This window comes from Zonotrichia leucophrys, chromosome 5 (assembly GCF_028769735.1).
Source record: "Zonotrichia leucophrys gambelii isolate GWCS_2022_RI chromosome 5, RI_Zleu_2.0, whole genome shotgun sequence".
Lineage (NCBI taxonomy): Eukaryota > Metazoa > Chordata > Aves > Passeriformes > Passerellidae > Zonotrichia > Zonotrichia leucophrys.
Window position 1 is genome coordinate 6746683 of NC_088175.1, and position 26866 is coordinate 6773548.

Below are 26866 nucleotides of genomic sequence, written 5' to 3' on the forward strand. Positions count from 1 at the left end.
AAAAGAATCTAACATAACCTTGGACATGAAACTTAAGTGGGATGGAACTTTAAAGAGGTATATTCACCTCCGTGCACAGAGTAAAGCAAGATCAGCCTTAGAAAGACTGAAAAACTTCTAGGCTTTTGAAGAAAGACACAATTATCCCGTGACTGAAGAAATTCACGTGTGTGGAAATGGATTCAAATAATATATGCTCCATGGCTATTCCAGACCAGAGGCAAGGCTGACTGGTGTGTAATTCTCCAATTTTTCCTTCTCAGAGGCTTTTTAAAGTCATAAAAGATTACATATGCCACATTTGGTAGGTCCCAGGGAAATGTGTACCAGCTGAATGAAGTCAGGAATGACTAAAAGAGAAGTAAAATTTTTGTCATTCAAAACAACCTAGGAAAAAGAAACTTTAAGGCTAAATGTTCAAAGACGTTAATAAAAGTTAAAGGCTAAATATAAAGGGGACTGCTGAGTCATACTTTAGCAATAATGTAGGAAAAGGAGATGAAAAGTGAAGGGAAAACCCTTAAAGATGCATAAACTTATTCAGAAAAATCAGTAGACAAAAGATTTCAAGGAGAACTAACAGACCTGGAAGAAGATAGAGCACAAGGCAAAGTTCAACACTGACAATCCAAGTGTGCAAATTGACAAGAAGTTTAAATTTATTGTGGAGGAAAAGACAGGAACAAAAAAACCCTCATGGAAAACCCAGTAGTAAGATCTGCTCAACACTGATGTAGTTAAAACACTACACAGGCAGGAAAAAATTTAATTTTTCAGACCATATAACTATGGTCTAGAAAATAATTCTGTTCATCACCTTGCCAACAACAATCACAAAGAAAGCTTGTAGGAAAGATGAACTAAAAGTTAAAAGACTCCTTTAGGAAGAGACAGCAAAAGGAGCACATTATCTTTAAGAGAAACATATACGGAACCATGGTTAGAAAAATGATTGTCAGGTGCTCCATTTTCTGCTTTCATAATGCAAGAATGAAAGACTTAAATGACACAGAAAGGCAATAAGATCAAAACTGATCAAAAGTGATTTTTAAATAGAGTAAGTTGCATGTGGAGCTTATTGTCACAAAACAACCTGAAGGCCTGAAAAGATCAATAGGAATCAGAGTGAAGTCAGACATTCATCTGAAAGTATATAAATCCCCAGGCAGCAAGGCATAATCCAAATTCTATCTGGCAGGAATTTGAAAGTTAGTTCCTACTTATGAGTTCTTCCCCAATCACTCGCTATGTCACTTCATGCATTTTCTTGTGAAACATTAGAGGTAGGACTTTTAGTTTAGATGCTACAATACCGGGAACATTGAATTCCAAAGTGCAACTCTGGAGATCATTGATGTGGAAAACTAGGAAGGAAGGGAGTGTTTAGGTCATCACCAAGCTAAATTCAACTGTATACAGTGGTAGAAAAATATGGAAGGATATAAATCCACGCCACATGTTTTTGCAGAGTTATTCTGACTTTCATAAGGATATATGCAATGTTTGCAGAACAAGAGAAATTCTATTGGCCGAGTGATACCAATACCTGGGGAAAGAAAGCAACAACTATGAAGACTCTTTGTGTTTAAACCTCTGTTTCTCCAAAATAAAGTTTCAATGATGTCATGGCTTTTCTCTTTGCTTTTCAGAAATGTACCAACTGGTGTAATAAAAAATATGAAGGCTCCCTATAAAACTTGACTGGCTCATTTCATGTGTGTCAGTTATTGCTCTAAAGAGGAAAAAAAGCAGCTTTTCTTTTTGAAATAATGACCTGGCAGCACAAAATATTTCTTTCAGAGGGTTCATTTGGCTTTGTAGTCATGGCCAGGATGCTAGACTGGCCTCACTGCAGCCCTAAAGAGGAGATGATCCCAGCAGCCCTTTCCTAGTGATGTCTGAAGTACAGGCTTACAGGCAAATCCCTGCCATTCCCTTTGGTCTAAGAGAGAGAAGCATGATGTCATCTTCTCACTGATAAATACTAATACCAAACTAGAAGTTAAAGAGAATTCTCTATGCTAGAGGAATATGCCTGTTGGAGGGAATTCTGGAAACAGTTGCATCAAACAGCAAAAATCACACAGGAGATCAACAGAAGCAGAATTTCAGTCTGTAAATTTAGATCCTTTCCCAGTTGTAAAGGATATCATAGGAAAGACTTTCTTTGGTTGGCCCTGACATTTTCCTACAGTGTTTGTGAAAAAGTCTCTTGGTAAGTTTACTTCAAAAATGTCACAATATTATATACCAAAATTTTTTCTGCTAAGCCTTACTTTTTTCATTTGCTTCTAGATTTTCTAGATATGTTCTTTTTAACTCTTCTCTAATTTAGATAATTATCTCACTCCCTTTTATTTTATGCTTTATATAATTTTTTTGCTTTAATGGATTCTGTATTCTGCCACACTGGGGATAATCCTTTCTCTGGTTCCCTTACTTGAGTTCCTCATGTTTTCACTGTTTGAAGGACAAATGTACAGCTGTATGAGATGACAATTCTCTATTCTGAAGTTCTCCCTGTGACTTTTTTCTGTTTTGTCCACCCAGAAATCTATTTGCCTCTACATATCTTGTAGGTGTTTATATGCTTTACTCTTTATCGATCTGCCTATCCCTGATTAATGTCTCAGGCAGATTCTCAGCCCTAAAATTCCTCTACTTCACGACAAAGCATTTGGCAGATGCATAGCCTCCCTTTGTTTATTTCTGGACAAGGGCTATTATTTTACAGCTTTATATTCACAATGGTATTGTAACACCAAAGACCACTACCAATATAAATGTGCCTTCAGTTTAATTTATACCTAATTTAATGCTCCATTTCCTTACCATAGTAAGGCACTAGTGTTTTAAAGATATGATTCTGCCTGTGGGGCTTTTTTAACTGAGTCCATCTCCTTTTGCTTCTGAAGATTTCACAGTCCTTGGCTCTTTTTCTCTCCCTGTTATATTGTGAAACTTTGTTTACAATCTTTGTTTTACTTGTATCAATGCAGAAACACTAAGGCACAAATCCATCTCCTGGATAGTCCCATTGTCACTCAAAGAATGAAGTGAAAAGCAAGATTTGTGAAACTAGATGAAGTCTTGAACCACAGCAACGTCTTCCCTCTTTGAAACAAAAAAATCAATTTAAATGCAAAATAAAACCTTTGACAGATACAAAATATATTTCAGTTTCTAGAGCTTACCTAGTTGAATCTTTATTAGTTGTATTATCCTTGTCTTTTTCATGTAATCAGTGCAGTAATAATACAGCTTTCCTAACTGAAATAAAATTATGATTGTAATCGTCACTGTATGATTGTGACATAAATATACAGGAAGAAACAATGATATTTGTGGTGGTGGTAAAATGTAAATTGTAGGATAGATGGACACTTACACCCTAAACCTCCACATGTGAGTGCAATTATTTATCTTTGTGGTAGTAGGGTTTGAGAAGCTTACTGGAAAGGAAATCTGAAGTAGATGAAGGAATTGAATCAAGGTTTCTAACAAGGTTTCTTTGCTGCTTGAATCACAATCTCCCTTTTTAGCTGACTTCTTAAAAGTCACTTTGTCTTCATTTAACCTTGACTGGGAAGCCAGCATGTGGTGACACTATTTATAAAGCACTATTCATTAACTTATTAGGGTCACATTTAGATGTTTGTTTCTCCAAGCCTGTGCAATATCCTTGAGTCTTTGCAAGACTGTTCTTGTTCATCCCATTTGTCTTTCTGATGCCCAAACCTGCCATTCTCCTATAGCAGTGATGGGAGTTCAAAATTTGCCCAGCCCCATTCTAAAGAAAACCCACCCTCAAAACAGCAGTTCTGCTTCCAGTGGAGCAAAATCCTCTATTTTTCCATTTGTATCTATCCAGAAGTATTTTTTAAATAATTAAGAGGGACACTGTGGCTGAAGTCACTTTGATGTGTCTCTGCTCAGTCTCTTCCACTGATGCTTAGTAAGGGAGAACCTTTCCTGGCCCATATTGAAAGCATTTCTTCTACAAACACTCAGTTTGGTGACTTTCTGTTGACCCCCTGAGACAGAGAGCAGTTCTGTAACATCTCTGCTGGTTGGGAAAAGTGAGAACGTCTGCTCCCCAACTCTTTGTCAGGAATTCATCAGAACACCATTAGCCTAGCAAAGCACTGGAAGACACAATGTCAAAGGAATAATACTTCTCTTACAAATTTATTTAGTGCAACATGACAAGTTTGCAGGTGTATGCTGTCATTATTTGATACCTCTCCATTCTTCTTCTCTCTATAGACTTTTGATAGACTCTCCTTACATTTCAGCCCCTTTTTATAATCTCAACAGCAGCCACCTGGGATGAGAATAAGTGGCTGACTGACCTTGGTCAATAGCACTGCTTGACATATGGTCAGTGGCTCAGAAATAATATGGGGTCACAAAAGAGTACAGTTTGCCTAATCTGTCTGCCTTATAACAAGAATTCAAACTTGGGGACAAGCTGTACTATGGTGCTAAACAGCAATGCAGGCATAAAGAAACAAATTCTTGTTGAGTAGAGAAAATGGTATTTCTTTACAGTCAGGAAACTCCATCATCATTCTTTGCTAGTTAAGGGGTAGGATAAAAATAGAGGAAGAGTAGGATAAAAATAGCAATACATTGTCTAACTATTTTAGGCCTGTTTACAAACTTAATTTTTTGCTTATAATCTCACTTATAAATAAATAAAACTTGTAAAAAGCTTTCCTTTGGGACCATTGCAATAATCATCTGAGTGTCTGTATCCATAGAGAGCACACACCGGTGAACTCACAGAAAGAAATTTCCTTGCCCTTGCAATAACTTCTAAAAAAATTCTGAATATCAGAGCTCCATACAAGGGTACAATCAGATATGTGCAATATTTCTTAGCAGTATAAGAGATCTGGAAGATCTAGAAATACCTGCTTACAACTCCTCAAAAGAAGGCCATAGTCCTCAGTTACAGAGAACTTCATTACCTAGAGAATCCCCCTCCACTTGGCTGCAGCTTTGCTCACTGATTGCATGCATAGAAATTAGTGGCAGCTCTTTTCAGTATGCTACAAATAGAAATGCTTTCAACAGAAGGAAAGTTCCCTTCTTCTTGCACTCAAGAGCTCAGGCAGGGCTGCTCTGGAGGAGACAGACACGACACTGCCTCTCAAATGCTTCACTTCTGTTCTGTCACCTCTTTTTTCTCCCTAAAATAAGCCAAGCAGTTATTGTGACCACAACTGGTCACTTATTCTTTGCCTGTAAGAGGAATAAGGGAAAGCCTTTTTTATCTTTGTGAAGCCTCTATAATGAACATAATAAAGATGAAACTAATGAGATTCTTTGGTATTTAAACAATAATCAGTAGAAATGGATGAGAAATGCTGTACATTGTCTAACTATCCTCACTGCCCTACACAGACTTAGCATGCATGTGTTCTTTATAGCTCAGCTCCATATGGGAAGATAAATTTTTGCTAATTCTGAGATTCCTGAGAAGCTATTTCATGCAGTTCTTTGTTTAATTCTTTTGTCTCTTCAGAAAGGCATGGTTGAGGGGGGACAAAAAACCATTTGTGAACTCTCCTCCTTATTTTTCAGAAATAGGAATTTCACTCCCTTACAATAAGTTCTGCCTGGCACCATGGTCCTTCCTGCTTCATTCATTAAAAATAGCAATGCAGCAGCATGAATAAATCCTTTGGGATTCTACATTAAATGCAGAGTCTTGCATCCTGGGCTGGCTTACATCTGTGTAGCCCTTTTGATGTCTGCTGGCACACCACTGCAGCTGTCCCTCATAGTAGGCATTTGAATTGATTAACATGCTTGCTCCTTTTTTATTTCTCTCCTGCTCCCAGGGCCTCACCCTGAAAGATTTACTGCACTTTGGAGGGGTAAGGCACTCTGTAGATGCTCTGAGGACAAGATAATTGCTGAATCAAAATCTCCCATAAGGATGTGAGCTTTGAACTTTGCTTTCAGGATTTAAATTCTCTATTTCTCAGCATGTGCATAAAAAATTGACAGAGAATAATCTCCTAATAAGATGCCTGTAGATAACCAGGGGAAGAGAGAGGAGCAGTCCTTTAAAATATTGCTCACTGAAATTCAGACAGTAAATCTTCTGTCCAGCAAGTAATTAAACACATAAATAGTCACATGAAGTTCACTGGGACTACTCATATAAACAATTATTAGTATAAGCATTTGCACTACTGGGATTTAGTAATGCAGATCTAATTAAACAAGACAAAAATGGTTAGCAACCCAAACTGGGTTGAGTCACTGTCAGAACTGTTGCTGACTAGTGCATTGTTATTCTGGACTGAAGATATAAACCAAAATTCTTTCTTTCATTATGTGTGGATCCCAATGTTTTATTTTGCAATATCTAGTGGCATTAACATATTTTAAGAACTATCAAAGAGAAGATTTTTACAGGATCTGTGGTTGCTAGGAGACTGCTGTTTCATCCTGCAAATCTTCCACACTGCAAAGAGCAAACTGGCAATAATCAGGGTTTTCCTGCCAGACAGCACTCAAACAACTGAAGTTTATGTCTTATTGTTTAAAAATTGTGATTTAAACTAAAGTTTGTACAACAGGAAAATTTAAGAGTCCTAGGATTTCTCCAAGTAGGTATTTATCTTGTATATATAATATGGCACCCTTAAATCCTTTTATAATCAATAGTACCTTGGGTGTCTGATATCTAGAATCTTGTTTTCAGAGTGGTGACAGGTTTTTGCCAGCATAGGAAGAGCTGAACTCATTTAAGCAAGTTCAGAGAGAGAGTTTGGCCATCCCCAGCCCCACCATTTCCATTGCCTTGCAGGCAGACAGTCTGCACCCTGAGCACCCTCAAACCACATCCTTTACCACCTGCACCTCTGGCACCTCCCTGGTTACAGCCACTGAAACAGGAGTGCATTGGTCTCCCTGGCACCCAAACATCTCAGAACATGTGCAGGCAGAGGAAGGGGTGCCACAGTGGAGTTTTTACATTGACTCCATCTCTTAATCTTAACTAAATTAGAGGAAATATCCCATATCGGCTAAATCAGAGTCAGTTATTGTGGTCACTGAGAGGGTATGGTAAGAATCTTGGAAATCACTGAGGTCTATAATCTGGTGATTTTTAAAATTCTGTATTCTTTATGACCCAGGAGCTCTGCTAGGCACAAGATCATGCTATTTTCAATGAAACAACACTTGTATTCAGATCTCTGTATCAGTTTTATGCTCTAGTGGATCACTGCCTTTAGCACGGTTTAAATAGGTATATGCTACAAAGGTATACACCTATGAAGAATAATGTCTATTTTCTCATTCATGACTTTTCAGTTATTCAGTGTAACATCACAATGTTAAACCCCAATCTATCAGTGATTTGAGCCAGCCTTTTTATGGATTTTAATCCTGATCCTATTTAACGGCAAATGCCTTCATTTCCCCTCATGCACCAGGACTGAGCAATGTTCTGGTGTGATCCTTCACTGTCCTCATCTAGCACCTTGGCCAAACTCTTTTCTCCTTCAAAGGAGAGTACTAAGACAAGGAGTATATGAAAGAAAGTGCCCATGGGGACAAAAGGGGCAGGAGAGAGAACAAAGGGTAAAACATTAGCTGAAGTCACATTGTGGGTGACCGTCATTCCTTTCAGAAAAAAAACTATAGCTTCCCTCAGAATCTTCTGATAATCTTCTACTTACCCTCTAATGATTCAAACTTGGATTGTAATTATATTTAAGCACTTTATAATTTCAATCTAAAACCTGACAGTTCTGTGCAATTACATGTCCTAAATGTGGGATTTGTCCCCCACTATGGTAAGATTATATAGTAATAGTAGCAATGAACATGGCTGAATCATTGACAAATTCAACCTTAACTATCTTCTTGTGCTTGCCTTGACAACTAGTCTATTGAATTCCAACAGTATGAAAATCTAAAAATAGCACTGTGTGAAGAAAGACTGCAGGCAAAGCCACTAGATAATACAAGCTCAATGCTTCTGTGAAATGTGACACGTGCAAAAGCCAGATGTAATTTTAACAATACAGCTTCCTTTTTGACAAAGGAATCTCCAGAGTCTGATTTAATGTCTCCACAGTAAAGCCTAGCAATTCCACGTTTTGTGTAGGAGTAAGAACAGACTTCTTTAAACTCCCAGAAAAGAATCCCTGAGAAGAATACTAATGCACAGTGAAGTGAAAATAAAAAGACCTCTGATGACCCTGTAGCAATTAAGACACCATCCAAGTCCAGCATAAAAGTCACCTTATATTATACTTCAAATTATTACAGTGACACCAGTGGACTCAGCAATGCTGACACACACCAGTAACAGTGGGGCTTTGCAGAAACAAAAATCACTACAGCTTAGGAAATATTTCCTAGACAATATTGGAGTGGGAACCTGCCTGGCTCATGCAGGAGTGCAGAGGGAAGCTGGAAAAAGGAGTTTTCTTACTTTCATACCCTGCCTAGAAAGTACTAAATAGACAGATGAAGTAGTTAGTAAATTAGTTAAAAACTTGGGAGAATAAAGTTCAAGTCTCTTCTGCCTTTTAACTGACACTGCCTGGCCTTGGGACTCCCTTAAGGAACTTGAGCTTTCTTTAAAACAAGTACCTAACTATCAAGCCCTATCTTATCTAGCAGTTTAATTTGATGGTAATTAATATTCACCATCCTAAGGCTCTAAGTGGGTTATCCATATAAATACATCCACCTATAATATAGATATATATTAGGAATATATGATGACTCCTCTTCATCTCTGGGCCTCCATGGGAATAGCAGAAGACACTACAATTTAACAGAGAAGGACTGAGAGATGCCTGTTTTACAGGTGCATAATTTGCATGTACCCTAACACAACTGAGGGCACAAATGTACAAGGCAGGTTTTGCACTGGCATAAAAAGAAAAGCAGCATCAACCAACAGCCCTTCTAGGAATATGATCTGTTTGCTTCCCCATATTTATATTTTCCTGGCACATAAGTCAAAGTTGTGACTAGAACAAGTTCATTTCATTCAAGTAACATCCTAATTCCCTTCCAGTCTGCTCTGGCTGTGGGGAGACTATTTTTATCTTTTGGGAAGTTCCTCTTCCTTTGGTGAAGACTGGTTTGAAGGAGGAAGATCAAAGTTCTCCTTAGCATTATTCTCTGGCCTCATTCTTTTATTGCTTAAGTAAAGTTCTCTTAAACAATTACAGGCAAAAATCCAAATGATCCATCACAGGCTGGGGCTTTTTATTCCCTGGAATTACTGTTGTTCCAGAAATAGATGTAGCACCACTGGTATGACTTTGAAGCCCCACTCCTGTTGGTTGGAAGTAGGATGAAAAATAAGGTGAATCAATAAACAGATACTGTTTTCCACCAGTGTTGTGACAGGAGAAGTGAAAGCTTTGAAGTTTGCCTTTCTTTTGAAGGAAATATCTGTGACACTGCCTGGGTATGTTGGTGCACCTTGTTTAGTTTACTCTTGCCTGTCCATAGACAAGTTCACAAGTGACAAAAGTCACAAACACAAATGTCCTACTTTTAGGAGACCTGCTCAAGTCCCCAGTGTACAGGTCCCAGTGGTGCCTTGGGAACTGACTCATGTCAAAGGCAGTAAAGCAGAGAGAAAACTCTATTTGTTGTAAGAAAAATTTGCACTGATTTGTATTGGCCTTAGTTCATGGACTCAGAAGAGTCAGGAAAACCATAAAAGGTGTCTAGTCTGCCCTCCTGCCCCAAGAAAGGAAAGTTGTTGGCAAATCCTTCCAGTCTTTATGGAACGCGCCACAGCTATTATGGGAAATCTCCTCAGCACATAACTATCTCTGTGATTAAAATAATACCTCTAACACTTTCTCTACATTTTTTGTCTTCACTTTGAATCCATGATTTCCTATTTAATCCACACTGAAAATGAAAAGTGGTAGATTTCCATTCTCTACAGCCATCTTTACCCTGTTTGAATAACAAATATCTTTATTCATTGCAATCTTGGGTTTGCTATGCAGTTTTTTGGTTTCCTAGTACTCTGGTTGCTCTCCTCTGAACCTTTCCCTTAGGGGTGGTTCTGAACACGGTACAGAACTAAGGACAACAACAAAACTTAAAGGTGAAGTTTTGTTTAACAGGTCCCCATATGATTACTTTTATCACCTAGACAGGTATGGATGCAGTTAGAGCACAAAATGCATGTTTTGTAACAAACAAAGTTCCTCAAGCGTAGGATGTATGAATTTTGCAGTTCTGCTCCCACTCCATCTCTCACTCCCACTTCCCATCTTCAACATTCATGAACATCCTCACTATGTAGGGACATGTGTAGAGATACAAAGATGCAAACACAGAAGTTCATAGGAGCAGCTATGTCAGAATTCATGTGCCATCCATGGTGAGCCAAGCTTTGGTCCCACCCAGTACAAATCCACACCTACCCAGGCAGGACTCAGTGCACCAGGACATTGCAGTTACTCCTGACTGTCTCAGACACCACTTTTTATTATCTATTGACAAACAAGAGCTTTTAAAATGACAAATGCTGTAGCTAAGTGCTTTAATAGCACGTGTGTAATGGCAGTTACCACAGTCTGTGTTACAACAGCCACATACGTGTGCTGGCAACGTGCAGTTAGCAGTGTTATGTATTAGTTTAGGAGACATAGACCCCATTTAGTCAACTAGATTGCATTTTACTCTTTCTCAGTCTCACATAATGTATTTACAGCTACACTGTCGCTGGTGGGGTCGCATTGGATGGGACTGAAGAGTACAGAGGATTGGAAGCAGTGTGGCTTCACCTCACTATTTTAATCTTTTGTAATGTTACTGCATCAGAGGATGATGAACAACTCTGAAGAAAACAGTTCATCAATGCATGGTCACAAGTGCTGCTGTGTGGCTGCACCATAAAGGAAAAAAAACCACTGCACAGATCTGTGCCTACTCACGTTGGTCAGGTCATGGAACATTTCCTTTTCATTTGAAGAGTTTGTACAGCTCCTAGCACTATGGATCCTCATCTCTGCTGATGACTACAAGGACTGTTTTCATAAAAACCAAGCATTTAATCGCAGTAGTTACATGCACAGATTCAAATAATCAGACTGAGCAAAAATGAATTATTTAAGTGGAGTCTGAACTATCATTTTAAGGTAGTAAGCCCACTGTTTTCAATGGTCTTTAGCTCAGGTTTCCCTGGATGATTTTCCCAGTGACATGGAGAAGAGGTGTAGCTTCTCTTGGGACCATTTTTTGGGAGAAATGACAGCATTCATGCTACTTGGGGGTACTGGGTATGACAGAAATCAGCTTGACTCATTGAAACAGCCATTTAAAAGCAGAACCTCCAGTGATATAAATCAGCAAGACTTCACTTCAGTGGAGCTCTGCTAATTTACCCCTGCTGGGAATGTGGTTTTGAGACTTTACAGAGTGAAAAAGAAACTAAGGAAGCAAAATAAAGATTCTAAAATATTAGGAAATAAAACAGCTTGAGAATGCTATGTTTTCCCAACTATGCAAAAGAGAAGCCTTTAGGTTACAGTTTGAATTTAATATGTTGCTATTTGATACATGTTCACACATGCAGGATGTGTCATGGAGAATTTAAATGCCTGTTGTGAGAAAAATTCCCAATATTTCTTTTTATCTTATTTCTCTAATGGTTATTTCCCAGACTGTTTCAGCCAAAATTCAGTGAGATCAGAACTTGCTAAGGATTTTTAGAACACTAGTTCTGAAAAGGTCTTCAGCTACACAGACAGAAAAACAAAACAAAAAAGAAGGAAGGAAGACCTGTTGTATGTTGAAGGTCAGACAGAAGTTCAGAATCACTTAGATCCTGTCCAGTTATTAAGGAGATACTCTCCTCATCTTTCAGTATGAATGATAGTGAGCAGGGAATATTTGGAGGATATCTGAAGAAGGATGAGGAAGGTTTAACAGAAACCATCATAAGTAAGGCAAATTACTACTATTCCCTCTGCTGATGTCAGGAATCCTGCAGTAATCCCCAGTCCAAAATCTCACTCAATTGGCACTTGAATAGGCAAGCTCGGAAGCAAAACTCTTCTCTGTGTGCAATGGTACAAATACATCCTAAGTGGTGAAGAGAAAATGTAACATGAAGCAAAATGAAGGCTTCATGGTCAAGCAACTTGAGCAATCAAGGATGAAGAGAGGTGGCATAAAGCATGACAATTTTTGCAAAAGTAACTTTTTGTTAAGAGAAGCAATTTCACACTCGGGGAACAAGTCATGATCTATCTAGATTTGCACAAAGTAGCTCATAAAGTGCGCAGTTGAGAATTAGTGTCTAAAAGTTATAAAATAGAGAGTAATTCAAGATGATTAATTGGAATGAAAAGCCTATGTAAATGTTAAAATGGAAGACTGTAATGTTGGACAGGGATTATTGGAACTTTCAAAGAAGATTTTAGACACATTTTGTTGCAAATAATTGTTAGTGACTTTGAGCCAATAAACAGGTTTGCCTAAATAATAAAGGCATTTCAAAGTATTGACAACAATTAGGAAGCTCATATAAGAACTGGTTCATTTAAAAGCAGAGTAATGGAATTTTAACAAAACATATCCAAATCAATACTTTATTTTGTGGAGCTCATCATTTGGAAGCAGCAGAGAAACAGAGATCCAGGTGTGTTGTTAGACAGTAAAACAGCTGTGAGCCTCAAATGAGAGAGAACCACAAGAAATCTGAGACAAGCCTGAGATGCACTGCGGATATATTTTCTTTAGAGTCACTGAAGCATACATCCGCCATAAAAGGTACTGCCAAGGTGCTCTGTACATAATGTATATTCTGATTACTCATTTTCAAATCAGATTTGAGGTAATTTGGAACAGATCCAGAGAAGGAATACTGAAATGACTGAGGGAAAGGAACACAGTCTTATGAGAGCAGCCAGAGAATCACATCTTGTTTTCCTGCTTAGATAAAACATGTCTTCATAAATGTATATGGGAATGTAAAAACAGGGTGGGAGTAATAAGCTTTAAACATAAAATTGGTACAAGATCAAAGAGAGAACTGGTCATACAAAATTTAACATGGTTAAAATCACCCTCCAATTTCAATAAATTTAATAATGTTCAGAAAAAACAGGGTAAATCTGTTTCAAAATGGACCCCAGCAGCCTTATGAACATTGCATGACAGAGTACTGGTGCTCTGGTGCAGTGTAAAAATTCTGGGTGTTGAACTTAATCACCTGCTCTAAGAATTAAAAAGACAATTTATCTTTTTGTTTTCTGAGTTAGGTCCATTTGTCCATAGCCATATTTTTGCTGTTTGCAGTTTGTCCCAAAAGTCTGAGTTTTCATTTGTAACTTAATTGTTACTGTGGAGGATTTCCTCTTTCACCCCAAGAAACACCGGAATGTGGTCCCAGTTAGAGAGAGAATCCTGGGAAAGTGCAATGCTACTCTTGGTGGTGTGGAGAGATTCGTTATGATTTACTTTGGTTGCTAAGCCCAAACTGGTTGGCAAATGCTTTGCCTTGTGTCCAACATGAAAACCCTCCACAGCTTAATGGAACCCTCCCATTCTTTCTAATATGTGTGACGTTTCTCTTCCCAAGATAAAATGTTTTTCATTTCAGTGGTTCCAAATAGTTCAATACAATGGAAAGGAAAAAGGCTGTTATCCTTGGCAGCTTCTGCCTTCTTCCCTCAGTGTTTAACCTCTTCATGTTTCATACATGAAATACCTTCAGATGAGCATACTGGAGATGTTTTATAGCCCATGGTGGGGAGCACATGCTTTCTGAGCAAAATATCTATTATAGTGGCAACTGTGGCAACTTGGAATCAATTTTCTATGTACCTCCATGAAAATTTCAGGAAAGAGTTTTACAGGAAGATGATCCTTCTTTTGTAAACCTCTATCAGATACATTCAATACAATCAAATGCAAATGGACACTTCCTCCAGCTCTTTTAAACTTTCTATAGATTAAATTTTACTCTTTCTTCAGGCATTGCCTGAGTGGTACTTTAAAGCCAATAAAAGAAATCTCTAAAAATTGATTAACATCTAATTAAAGATTGATCCTATCAAATTATGTTGTCTGTAATTTTTATTAAATCCAATCTTTAACTCTTGTCCTCTGTAAGAAAAGAAAGGAAAAAGGACTGGAGTAGTTTCTATCAATAAAACTTTAGTACAACAGGGAGCAGAAAAAAAATGTTGAAGTAATCTAGTTGGATTAAAAACATGTGACAGTTTACAAATGTGCCAGAAATCCAGACAACTTTTGTTGTGAATGAGCTCTCATTTGCAGCTTTCCTCAACAAAGAAATAAAAGTAACTTCCACAATAATAAACAAATCTGAGTGAACAGTAAGATTAAATGAGTGGCAGTAACTTCCTGCTACTCTTTCTTTTCTGGTACCCCTGGTAGCAACAAGCCAAAGTGCAACTCCAAAGTCACTGAACACAGTGGGAGGACTTGGTGAGCACTGAGCCAGACCCTGGGTCCAGTCCCTCCCTCTAAAATGAAAAGCTTTTCCAAGAAAACAAAAGCTAATAAGTAAAATTAAAAATTCACCTCCAGGGTACTTTTTTTTCACACGTACATTGGGCAGATGCAGAAGGATGAAAATTAACCTCAATATCTTCGGAGAAGGAAATTCCTTTAGACATCAGAAAGATCTAAAGTCCCCTGATTGCTTATCCCTCAAAAAGGGATCATAAAGGAAATAAAGCATAAATACAATGTGAACTGAATAGAAAGATGGATCATCGGTATGACTTTTTCATTAAAAAATATTTAGGATCAATAATCAGCACTATAGACCCTGATTATATAAAAAACCCAAATAACTGGATCACTACACTAAGTTTTATGTATGTCAATGACTAAGAATGAATATTCTTAGTCTTGACTTTGCAAATGACTTTGTTCTCAAAGAATATCAAACAATGTCAACTTGCAATCTAGAATAAGTAAGGGGTGGGGGATTATATTAAAAAAATAAAATAAAAAAAAGAAAGAAAGGTAACTGACTTCTATTTCAATATCTGCTCAAAAATGTACTTTTAAATGTTTAACACTTCCAAAAAAGGTGAGTCTTGGTAGTTGTTTGGTGCATCACATTTGCTTCCTTCAAACACTTGGAAAAAAATCAGGTTTCTATTCATATTATTAGTCATTGCCCAAAAGTGCTTCTAGGGATAGTTGCCACACCATGTCTTTAAAAATTAAAATCTTCAAACCTCAGTATTTTAAGTCTCAGTATTTTAAGTAAAGAGACTGTATATAGAAATGTAGCCTATTGAGTTACCCAGACCAAACTTTTTATTAAAAGCAAAAATTGTTATTTTTAGGCTAATTAAATAAATTCTTTAGTCATACTGCTTTGATATTGAAAAAAAAATCCCATGTAAATAAATCACATCTGATATTTTTATAATTAAAGGTAATTACTGATCTTAATTTAAAATATTTAATTGAAAAAAATCACACAGCTTCAATCACTGCTCAGTTTAGGCATCAAGAATCACTTGAAATGAATCAACACACTAGCAAGCAACAATTTATGGATGACTTACCATTAAGGACATTCTTGCACCAACCTTTACTTCATTCTATCTGCTTGAAATAGGTCCCATAAGAGTTTGAGGACAAGATTTGTCCTTAAAGTGGCCAATTCAGAGCTGTTTAGACTATATTATTGAATCAATTCAGGAAGATGTTTCAGGTAGGACCCTTCATAGACAGCAGTGGGAGGATGATGCAGCCTCTAAAATTCCACAGACTAAATCAATGGCAGGGATCTGGCTAGGAGCAGCAATCCTGCCTTAGTAGAAATGTCACCTTGTAATTACACAGCTTTTTCAGAAAACCACAGACTTTTGAAACAATTGTGAGTTGTTTAGGCTTTTGGGAGGGGGGGGGGAAGAAAAAAAAAAGAAAAAAATTAAATGTAGAGATAAGGAGGAAATGGGAGAAGAAGAAAAAGGAAAAAATGGGATAAAACATTACTGTTCTAAGGGACACAGCTATCTGGGAAAATAAACTGCTTGGGATGAAAGCTATGTTTCTACAGATGCTCCTGTCCTTGTTTTCTCCACTTTTGGTATCAGTTACACTCATTTGACCCCCTAGGCTGAAAGCCAGGGCAATCTGCTGAAGAACATCCAGGCTCTAGTCCTGCCCTGTGCTCCTATTTATTTACTGGAAGAGCATCCCTGTCAAAAGATGCAATGGGGCATTGCAGTGCTGCAGCCCAGAGAGGTCTCTGACTCTCTGACCTGGGGCAGAGCATCCTCCTTGGGGAGGATTGATCTGACCCCAAAGTTTCCACATCAGAGGGGAGAGAGAAATCCCTTTACTGCACAACCTGCCAGGGAAAGGCAGAGTAGAACATCCTCAATGGTCCAAAGGAAAAATGGCCTTATTACATGGAACAAAGAGCTTTCACTGTGAGAGGTAAAAAACCCAGTCCTACCAGGAAAAAAAAAAAAAAAGAAAAAAAAAAAAGAAAAGAAAAAGAAAAGTAATTGCAGCTTGGTTTAGTTTTCTTGTTTGAATTGGTGTTAGGCATTTGCTGAGCTTTTTTCTCCCTACTAATTTCCTGTCAGGATTGGCAGCCAATGACTCACTTGCGTCCACAGATGAGTATCACCAAAACATTAGTCTACAGCTCCTCTTCTCAATACTTTGATTTAATCACACAAAGCAACCCCCACACTGACCCCAGGAGTGCAGCATTATTCAAAGCACTAGGCAAAAGCAAGGCCAGGTATCTTCCCTTGATGGCTGCAGATATTGCCATAATAGAAGCTCTAAAATCAGGCATTCCAAGTACCCTGTCTGCACAGCAACTCCCAGAGTTCATGGCAAAGAAATAGTGAGCAGCCATGCAAAAGAACTGTCATCTCTCCAAAATTTAAAGGAATACGATGAGCAGGGCTGTGTTGGAGAGCTCATGTCTGGGGAGCTAAGCAGGCAAACCAGTGGGTCTGCCATAGATTCTCATGCCCTGGGACAAAGCCTCTGTGGTTCATTTTCTGATCAGTAAAGCCTCTGTGGTTTGGTTTCTGATCAGCAATGTTGAATCTATTTCCTGTGTACTACAGAATATGCAGGATTCAATGGACAGACACAAATTAGAAAAAGCAATTATGGGTTACATTTTTAATCTCAAGATTCCACACACAACCTTGTGTTTCCAACACAGCAGGTATGCAATACATGTTTACATAGCAAGGACCATGTAAGCAAGCATTACATATGTTACTGAGAAAATGAGGAGGGTTTTTCCTGCAGCTGGCTTCCTGCCTACCAAGTTATGGTGCATGGCTAAAATCCTTAATGTTTGACATCAGAAACTGCCGTGCAAACACCAACCTGACTGACAACTTCTCTAATGAGCAAATCAAAAGTAAATGAGAAAAAGGGAAGACAAGTGACCCAATGAAGAACCAACAATTTGTCATTTGGGATGTTTTATTAGGCAGTTTGACAAATTTCCTGCTGGTTAACTGATTAAATTTACATTCTCTATTTTTAATCTTTAATTTATTTCATACTCAAATATGATTGTTAGCCATTAATCAATAAGGTTTAAAGTGCTCATGATTAATGGCCAATGCTTTCAGTATAAATAAGAGATTCTGTGATGCTGGGATTTATCTGGCTCTAGAGATTGCAGGATTGCTCTGAGTGCTCATTCCTTAGTTACAATAAAGTGGGACTGGGAGAATTGATGAGATTCTGTGCCAGTGCTGTGCTGAAATGAAATGGGAGCAGCTATTTAGGATCTGCACGAGATAGTGACGAAAAAGAAACCAAAGGGTTAACAAGACTATGCCAACAAGTAGCGCTGGAGAAATTAATGGATCTCCGGGCTATAGACAAGCAGGAATTTACAGCACCTATATGGTAAAAAGGACCGAGGCAGGTTGATGGAATGAGCAGGCGGGGCCGTGGGGATCTGTGGGGATGCGGGCAGAGCCGAGCATGGGCCGGGGGCAGCGGGAGCTGCAGGCGGGGCAGCGGCACACAAAGGGTTAACCCGGCGCCTCCGTGCATTGAGATGCTAATTGTCAAGATAGTGCATTACTTGAGGAAAGTAATTTGATTACTCGAAACTCCCACGAAGGAGGCGAGCTGGTGTCCTTCCATCTGTCGGGCTCAGCGCAAGATGATGAATTGAGCTCCGAATTCACGTGTGATGAAGTCACTGTCAATCCCCGGCAGCCCAGCCCGCTGCCATGCCCACCGCGCCGAGGGTAGCACCGCAATTCAACTTTCCCTGGGAAACCCAGGAGGCTCACTAACCTGTTACTTGCCGCTGCTCGCTTTTGGCCTTTTTTTTTTTTTTTTTTTGCCTTTCTCCTTCTTTATTTTCCCCTCCCCGTTGTGTGGCTCAGCGCTACAACTGAGTCATTCGGTGCCCGTGGCCGTGGGCACGCCGGGCTCCGCTCCCCGCTCCGCTTGGCCGATGCAGATGTGCGACCCGCTCGCCCGCGCCCCGCAGCCGGGAAGCGTTCGGAAAGCCTTAACTATGCATAGATCTGCGGAGTGAATGTTTGCTCTCATTCACTTGCTCCTGTTATTTGATTTCTTGTAGGCCTCTGCGGCAGAAATGGAGAAAATAAGGTAAGTGAGACAGTTTATTTACATCTCGTTGTAGAGGAGAAGTGTTCTGTTGCTCAATGCACACAATACAGGCTCTTGGAAAATATCTTGCTTAATGCGATCACAGTAGAATGCTGGATTGCATGATGATGCAAGGCAAGCTGTGCTTTAGAGACAAAAGGAAAGGAATGTGGTTGTTCTAGTAAATCTGTTTTGCAGGGATGTCAATTCAGAAAGCATGTTTTACACACAAACATGTTTTATTGCCAGATGCAGAGCGTATTTGATTATATAAATGTTGTAGCCACTTGTCCATTTACTGCAAGAGCCTGCCATTCCATTTAATGAGCAAAGTGGATCAATAATTCATGAAAAAGCTGAAGAAAATATAGGCTTGACTTCAAAGCATCTAATTAATGTGGTTTGTTTCAATATAGCACTGTAACATTGATGTTCGATTTTTGTTTTATATTGTATACCAGCCAGATAAATCTCGTCTCCTCTGTGTTTAAAATGTTGTCATACTGTACCAGTTTCTCAGCACATCTCTCTGCTTTAAGCAAAAGGAGATGGGTTTTATAACATAAGTTTTCCATCTCATGTCCTAGTGCAAGTCTGCTTTGGGGGGATATTGCTTTTGTGTATGTTGTTGAGAAAGAAAAAGAAAGCAGAAAGCATTCTAGCCCTTTTTAATAAATTAATTAAAAATTACTAAAACCTTGTCTACTAACACATTGTCAAAGTGATAGGTAAGAGATTAACTTTTTACCACCCTTTAAATACTTTATGGAACTTCTTTTCATAATCTAATACACTGGCCATGATCTTACTTGGTTTTATTGGACAAGCCTAAATGCCTTCTCTGAATCTGGTAACTGGTTAGTGACAACTCTTGTCCAAGAAAAACTTTTTAGATTCCTTCAGTTTGGAATGGCTATCTTGAGTTATTAGAAATGCAGAAAAGTTCTGAAATTCAAGAAATAGCTGGGCAAATGAAAAACAACAGAAATTTGATCAAGTGTTTAATGAATTCTGGGCTGGAAACAGAATCCTGTTTTTCTTTTGAGGCAAAGGAGGTTAAATCTCTTAAAATGGACGTGAAGCTGCATGTCCAAAAGTTACTAAGAATGTATTTTTAAAGCACTAATACACTTTTGTAGAGCCTCACGACAACAGAAGTATTGTAACTTTTGTGCTGAAAGAAAAACACTGTGCAATGTATTCTGGATTTTCATGTATTTAAGTACTATAATGTTAAAGCTGTGAGTTTTTCCTGAGTAATGCCTGAGAAAGTGCCTCAGTATGTGGACTGGTGTCTAATAAAAATTCCAAACAATCACCTAAAGTGCATGCACACTTCTGTCATGAATGACTCTCTTGGAAGATGCAAGTGAATATATATTTACATCTTTGTTGGATAAGCATGTGAGACAGATGCAGTCTAATCCTTGCAATACTTTCCTGAGCATGCCTTGGCCTCTGCTTTTAGTCTTGCTTTTAGTTTTGCAATAATGGGCTGCAGAGCCCAGGAGAATGAGCAGAATGTAGTGAGAAAAAAAAAAAAAAAAGACAAGAATTTTTTTTTAATTAAAATAAGCATTTATAAAGCTCCATTTTCCAAACGCCACAATTTTGCAGCGGTCAGGCTTGCCAGTCTTTACCTCAGTACTCCCTGAGTAGTGCACAGATGGAGAAGTCAACCTTGCCCCACTGAAATGAAGCAGGAGCTTCACTATTAACTCCACAAAGAGAAGGGTCAGGCTCTCTCAGGAGTTTGTTAAAGAAATTTTCTGTTAAAAATTCTTGTGTGCAAAAGCTGATTCTGGCAGAGGTTTTTGTCCCCATCAGCCCAGCAGGTGCAAGGGCAGTTCCAGAGCTCCCTGTGCTCCCAAGCAGAGCAGCAAGCCAGGCAGGACCCAGGGCACAGACTGCACTGCTCCATCCCAAACTTTTCCAGGCTCCCTCCTCATTCCCTTGGATGCAAACTGACAGAATCCTTGGCAGTTAAAGGAAACTATCTGGAGTCCTTATCTTAAGTAGCTGGTAAACTCACAGCCTGAGGAGAATTAGATTTTTTCTAAAACTATCAAAGTGTGGTACCCAGGTAAAAAACAAATTACCCTGTGTTTTAACCACAGTGGCTTCAGAGAGGTCCTGAAGAGAGATAACCTGAAGCTAGGAGAAGAAAGAAAGAAACGAGAGGAAAATGGCAGGCTGGGAGGAAAGAGGTATTTTTTGTTATATGCAGAAAGCAGTGTAATATGGAAAAAGCTATTCCCACATGATACTTCATTGTGTTCTTCTGCCCTGTCTCCTGTGCCCAGCTCCTTTCCCGCCCTTTTTTGCTACCAGCTGAGGATGTGCCATTCCACATCACCTGGGATGTGTTGGCCCAAGGACCAGAGGCTGAGCCCACACCAGGTGTGGAGCTGAGGTGCATGAAGAGTGCAAGGCTCCTGCAAAAGAGGGAGGAAAAAGGGGTTCTGTAATTAAAAAAAAAAGGAAAAATACCTTGTTAGTGAAACAGGACAATAGGAGGAAGGTGCATAACCACAGGACAGTGAAACCAGGTTGAAAAATCTCAGAGTCAGGGCAACAGAGGTTTGCATTCCACAGTGCTCTTCAAGGGAAGAAAGTCTTTTAAATAAGAACAGGTGACAGTCCTTGAGAGCCCACAGGGCCAAACATTTTATAAAGGCAGCTCTGTAAGTCTTTGAGTGAGCTTTGTACATTGCCGTGCCCAGGAGAAGGGGGATCCATCTGGGGCATCCCCAAGGACTGATGGAGCCAGCCCCATTCAGAGAGAGGGATGAGTGAAAAATTGGTCCACTGGTAGCTTGTGCTTTGTTCAGCCATAAAATTCATTGAGCCAGGCAGCACAAGCAGCAGTGCAAACTAATACAAGTCTGATTGTCACATTCCTTCACTGAGAACGTGTCCAGAGCAATGCGATTCGTCTCACATAAGGCAGCAGTAATTCCCTTTACAGAGCCAGGAGCTGCTGTGACCTGCAGTGTCACATGCTGTCCTTTGCAGCAGGGGCTTGCTGTCACTGAGCTATGTGTGGAAGGAGAAGTAGGAAGCAGGGGTGGGAGGTTGTCAATATTTAGCCTGACACAGGGACACCTTCCTCTAGAAGTAGAAACATGCAATTTTGTGCTAAAACTTTGACTGAAAAGAATCAGTTTTTGCAATGAAGTCTTCTCACTGTAAATGATTCTTAGCAGTACAGTGTTCATAATATTTCAAGGTACCAATATATTAGGCAGGAGTAAGGCTAACTACTAATCACAAACCTCTTGAGGATCTGCACTTATGTAGGTTGGCTGTGTATGGTTATAGAGTCACTTTAGGCATTAATTACTTCTGACTCCAGCTTTTTAAATACAGTTTTTTGGATCTGGTTCTTTTTCATGTCTATAAACAAGAACCGAAAATCTTGGTCAATAAAGTGAATTTCAAATGTACCTATACTATCTTATTTTGACTCAGCAGTGTGCTATCTTTGGTGCATATATTCAAGAGAAGCACAAGCCTTCCAAGCCTGAGGCCTTGTATGTCTGTGGTGGCTGGCACATAAAATTGCCAGTAGGCTGAAAAGTACTCCTTTAACTCAGATTGAACCCATAGAATGGTTAAAAATTGCAAATGAAAGACCTGTTCCACTGCAGCTCCAGTCCAGACTCCTGGCTACTCTTTCCCTGCTTCCATTCCATCCTGCTTGAAACACAGGTTGTAATAGTCAAACTTTCTGGGTGAGGGTGATGTAAGGTTTGGCAAAACAGATCTCTAGAAATACTTTATACACAAATATTGATCAGCTTCTTAGCTTCCTTACACTGAAGTGTATGTCACTTCACAGGAAATGTCACTTAAAGAGACAGATATTGTTCAATAAAAGCTTTTCCTTTTTTTTTTTTTAATGCACTCCTAAAATTTCAGTGACAATTCAGAAACTCTATTAATCAATAGTCTTAGTTCTAAGCTTTCAAGATCCACAACAGGCTGAACTGTATATCTAAAAGTACACAAAACAGGACACATCATCACCATGACCAGCTGCCAGGCTCACAGTGCCTCCAAGGAGTCTGAGTTTCCACTTTACAATACAATCATGGGATTCCTCAACTGAGAATTACTTTATTTTGGTATCATCAGTAGGGGCACTTTACTAATTACCCAGAGATCTCTGATAAAAGTGTCTCAAGGAACCTATGAGGTACCATCTTCCTTTCAGTGTAGTCCTTGTTTCAGAACATATGACAGCAAAGTGGTTTGTTTTGCACACACAGCTGGTAGAAAGTCAGCAGCTTGATCCAAGTCTCTTGAATTTTTAGACTTGGACTTTTCTCAAGCATGTTTGAGTTCATCTGTGGTAAGGGAGGAATATGGGTTTCTTCAAAAGGAACATCAGAGGCACATGCAGTTCTAGGGAAAAGCCTCTGCCATGGTTTGCTGGAAATGTAAATACTTTCCTAAATGCCCACCTGATCATGCTGCCTTCCTTGCACTTGGTATAAATATAGCCCTCTTCATATGCTAATGAACACACTGCAATTTCCTGCCATCCCCACCTTGTCCTTATTCCTCTCTCAGCCTGTATCTACATTAATTTTACCACATACTTGAACACAAGGGGAGGATTTATTTTCCCAGAAAGTTAACCAACAAACATGGTTTACTTTGCCCTAGGTCTGGTCCTCACATCCACAGCTGATATGCTGGGAGCCACTGCCTTGTACAGAAGCAGAATGCCACAGGACAGCAGCAGGGCTGTGCAAGAAGCAGCTCCACCATCTGCTCAGCAGTGTCTTCAGGCTCTAGCTGATGCTGGGATGTGAAACCCCAGCTGTGGACATGGGCAAAGAGATGGAACAGGGCAAGCTCAGACGAAATAGAGCATAGGGAAATGCCAGCATGAAAGGGCCATGAGTGTGGGGTCATTAGAGGCGATTGATGGTAAAAAAAAATCATCAAGTTGGGTGAATTTTGAAAGATGAAGAAGAAAAGGAAAAGGATAAAAGAGCTGCCTAACATATGTTCAAACAGGTAAACCAGGTTCTCATTTCCCCTCTGTTTTGGAAGCTGTTTTTATCTGGCAGGCAGCTCCAGCAGCAGTGAGAGCCCTGCCGTGCTGTTTTCAGCACATCTGCCTTGTTCCTGCTGCCATCCAGGGTGTGACTGTAGCTAAAGCATCTGTCTCTCTCTCTCTCTCTCTCTCCCTGGGACTACACTCAGCTTCGGGTTTGGTGGTTGTCAAACACAGCAATGGGAGCAGTGGACACTCACAGTTATAGTCACAGCTCCCAGGGGAGCTACAGCCCTGGAACTGGGATGGGCTGAGGCACAGAGCCATGCTGATCTACCTGTTCCAGTACCTCTGAGAATGTTGTTAGGGCTGCCAGAGGCACAGTATGCTTGTGCAGCTTATCACACCTAATTTCTACTATTATTCCCCATGCTAGTCAGACAAACCAGCGCTAGCTCAGCTGAGGAGGGAGTGTTGCTGCTATGCTGTGCTACAATCCTGTGCCCTGAGCTTCTGTCTGCTGCTTGAGAGAATGATCTAAAAGGCAATGATGTCAGTATGCAAGGAACCATCCCCATCAGCTGATGGAACAAGTGTTGTGTTATAGCATCCTTTAGCTCTAGATAAATACTGGGTGAAGCAAAAGCTTCCACCACACAAGGAACATGACAGAGACAGAGGGCAGAACAGATTCAAGTTGAATGAAACCAGGTAGAGTTGTGTAAAGTGGCCTCCAGGGACAAGTGGGAGATGAGCAAACATCTGAAGAGACCAAGGAAGTAGGTAGGAGTGGATGAGCCATGCCATCAGCCAGGAGCTGCAGTGAGTCATGGGGAAGAGGCTGGACCTCAGTGATGCCTAGCTTACAAATAATGATCTGCCTACCCCTTTCTTGCAAGGCAAAATGCATCACTGAGCAATGCCATGAGCTTCTCAGAAAAGAAAAATAAATAAAAGGAGGCATTTCAGACAAATATTTAAGAAAAAAAAAGAAAGAAAATTCCATTTTCTATAGTGCTTGTGATTAGTTCAGAACTTTGTATCATAAGGAGCAGAACTTGGAGAACAGTTTCATTTTTTGTTGTTGTTGGGTTTTCCCCCTTCAAGTTCCAAAGCCACAATTATCCATTATTCTAAGAAATTCAAAGGTGGGTAAATTGGATGCCTCCCCTTTATTGCTATTAGGCTTCAGTTTATGTAAGCACTTTGACGAAAGCTACTGAGGGTGTGTGCTGAACACTGAAAGCAGCAACTTGCAAAGCAAACGGTGGCAGCCACTGCAGCAGCAACAAAACAATCTTATAAGCTGAAGAACATAAGAGGTTTCATGCTATGAACCCCAGATGGTTCAAGGACAGTACAGTTTGTGAACTGCACTTAAGTGTGCTCTGTGGTGAAATCAAGTAGATTTTGAATGCTTGCTGCTGCTACAGCTCACAGACTAATGAAAGAAAGGAGATAACTTGTCTGCAGCACTTTATTACAGGCTTTTTGCAATTTCCAGCTCTGCTGCTTCTGGCATGGCTTAGGCAATTTAATTTACCAATCAGTTCTTGATTTACACACAAGTGACTTCAGAATGCATTCAAATAAAACCTGTATCACCACATTTGATGCAGTGTTCTCTAAAAATCAAAAGCATCTGAAGTATATCAAAACTATTAAGCTTTTCATATTAGAAATTGGAAAGACTGAATTGTCTTTATGTTTTAGTGATGATGTAAAGCCAGCTTAGCATGAAGTACAATGTGCTGAAAACAGACAGTAGATAGTGAGGTGTAACCATGCTTTTTGGAATTCAAGAATGGGAGAATTGTATAATATACAGAGCCCTCCAGCAGAACAGCAGGATCATAAGTGCCTGTAGCTCCTTGAAGGGTTTCTCTCATGTGTATGATTGTCCTGCTGCTTGTGTGAACTGCACTACTGTTGTTATTCAACTCTTCCAGGAGAAATAAGATCTGCTTCACTGAACAGTGTGGAGTCACTGCTCATTTCTTGGTTTGTAGTAATGTTTGTACTGGCATAAAAGTGAGGGTCTCCATGTCACATGCAGCTCTGTCATTCCTTAAAGCATGACTTTCTCCAGATATGCATTTTTTAAGCTCTGAAAGTCATGGAAAAATCAATTTGTCATCCTGAGCTTGCCCAACTGTCACCATGTCAGCAAAACCAAAACTGAGAAGTTGTGTTCAAGTGAGCATACACACACAACTCATGCAGCAGACCTGCATCTCAGAGGGCAAGCAGTATTGAGCAGCCTGTTGGCAAAGCAGTGGCTGACTGACTTACATGACATACTAGGACATCATGACTACACCAATGCCATTTCAGCTGTGCAGAGCAAAATGCAAATTTTTACCACCTTACCTTGATTTTTCCCACTTTCAAAAGAAAAAAGAGGCAGAGGAGGAGGATGTTGTAGCTTCAAATTTTTTTGGGAGCACTGAGCTCTTCAGGGAGTCACTGCTGTTCTACAAAGACCCTCACGTTCACAAGAAACTCTCATGACTCAGCAGCTCCAAATTGCTGCCTGCTGTTCAAGGCCAGTTTCATATCCATGTCAGAGCAAAGGGCCTTAACTCTGCAGCTTCCATACAAATCAGGTCAAGCAAATAGCTCATTTTATGTTTCTCTTAGCTATGACTGCACTTAGATAAAAGAATCAATTTAAGGAACTGCTTTATTTTTAAGGTATTCCAAGAACGGGAATTCCCAGCAATGAATGGCTACTTAATCTTTCCCTTGATACCACCCAAGAGCTCGTTCTTGCAGCAGGCAAGAAGAGGAAAGGCAAATTGAAGAGGAAAAGCAAATTGAAGGGGAAAGCAATCAACACTCCTCTTTTCTTTCTAGCTTTCTAGTTCAAAAAAATCTTGCTTTCCAGTTTAAAAAGTGTTAAATCTTTCTGCTACTATTTAACTCAAGTATGCTGGCTTAACCAAGGTATTGCACAAATTATCACAGTATTCAGTGCTTTACCTGTACAGAGTAGTCTACAAATAAAAAAAGAAATTGCCTATATATCTGCTTAATTGGTCTTACTGCTAAGAAATTCTACAGATGTGAGTGTTTGAAATTACATTTAAGTAGCACTAAATGTGTGGTATGTGACTTTGCACGTGCATATTTAGCTAAGTTTGTAACTGCTGGGTCACTTGCCCTTTGAAATATAATTTCCTCTTTTTATGAAGCCTGTCTCTGTCTTGTGACAAGGAAGTATTTCAAAGG

At 39.5% G+C, this 26866-nt stretch overlaps 1 protein-coding gene across 12 annotated transcripts in view; it reads left to right on the forward strand.

The window, feature by feature from the left end:
* The window catches only part of BEGAIN (brain enriched guanylate kinase associated), a 158683-nt gene that overhangs the window by 26258 nt on the left and 105559 nt on the right, over positions 1-26866 (forward strand). For 6 of the 12 annotated variants that reach the window (XM_064715091.1, XM_064715094.1, XM_064715095.1 and 3 more), the window contains one exon: positions 18599-18627. The exons of 2 other annotated variants lie outside the window; for them this stretch is intronic. In XM_064715091.1, the coding sequence (XP_064571161.1) occupies positions 18599-18627 (29 nt within the window). Of the gene's footprint in view, positions 1-18224; positions 18258-18598; positions 18628-20744; positions 20835-26866 lie in introns of those variants that run through there. 4 more of the 12 variants (XM_064715088.1, XM_064715090.1, XM_064715092.1 and 1 more) reach the window with 2 other exon arrangements.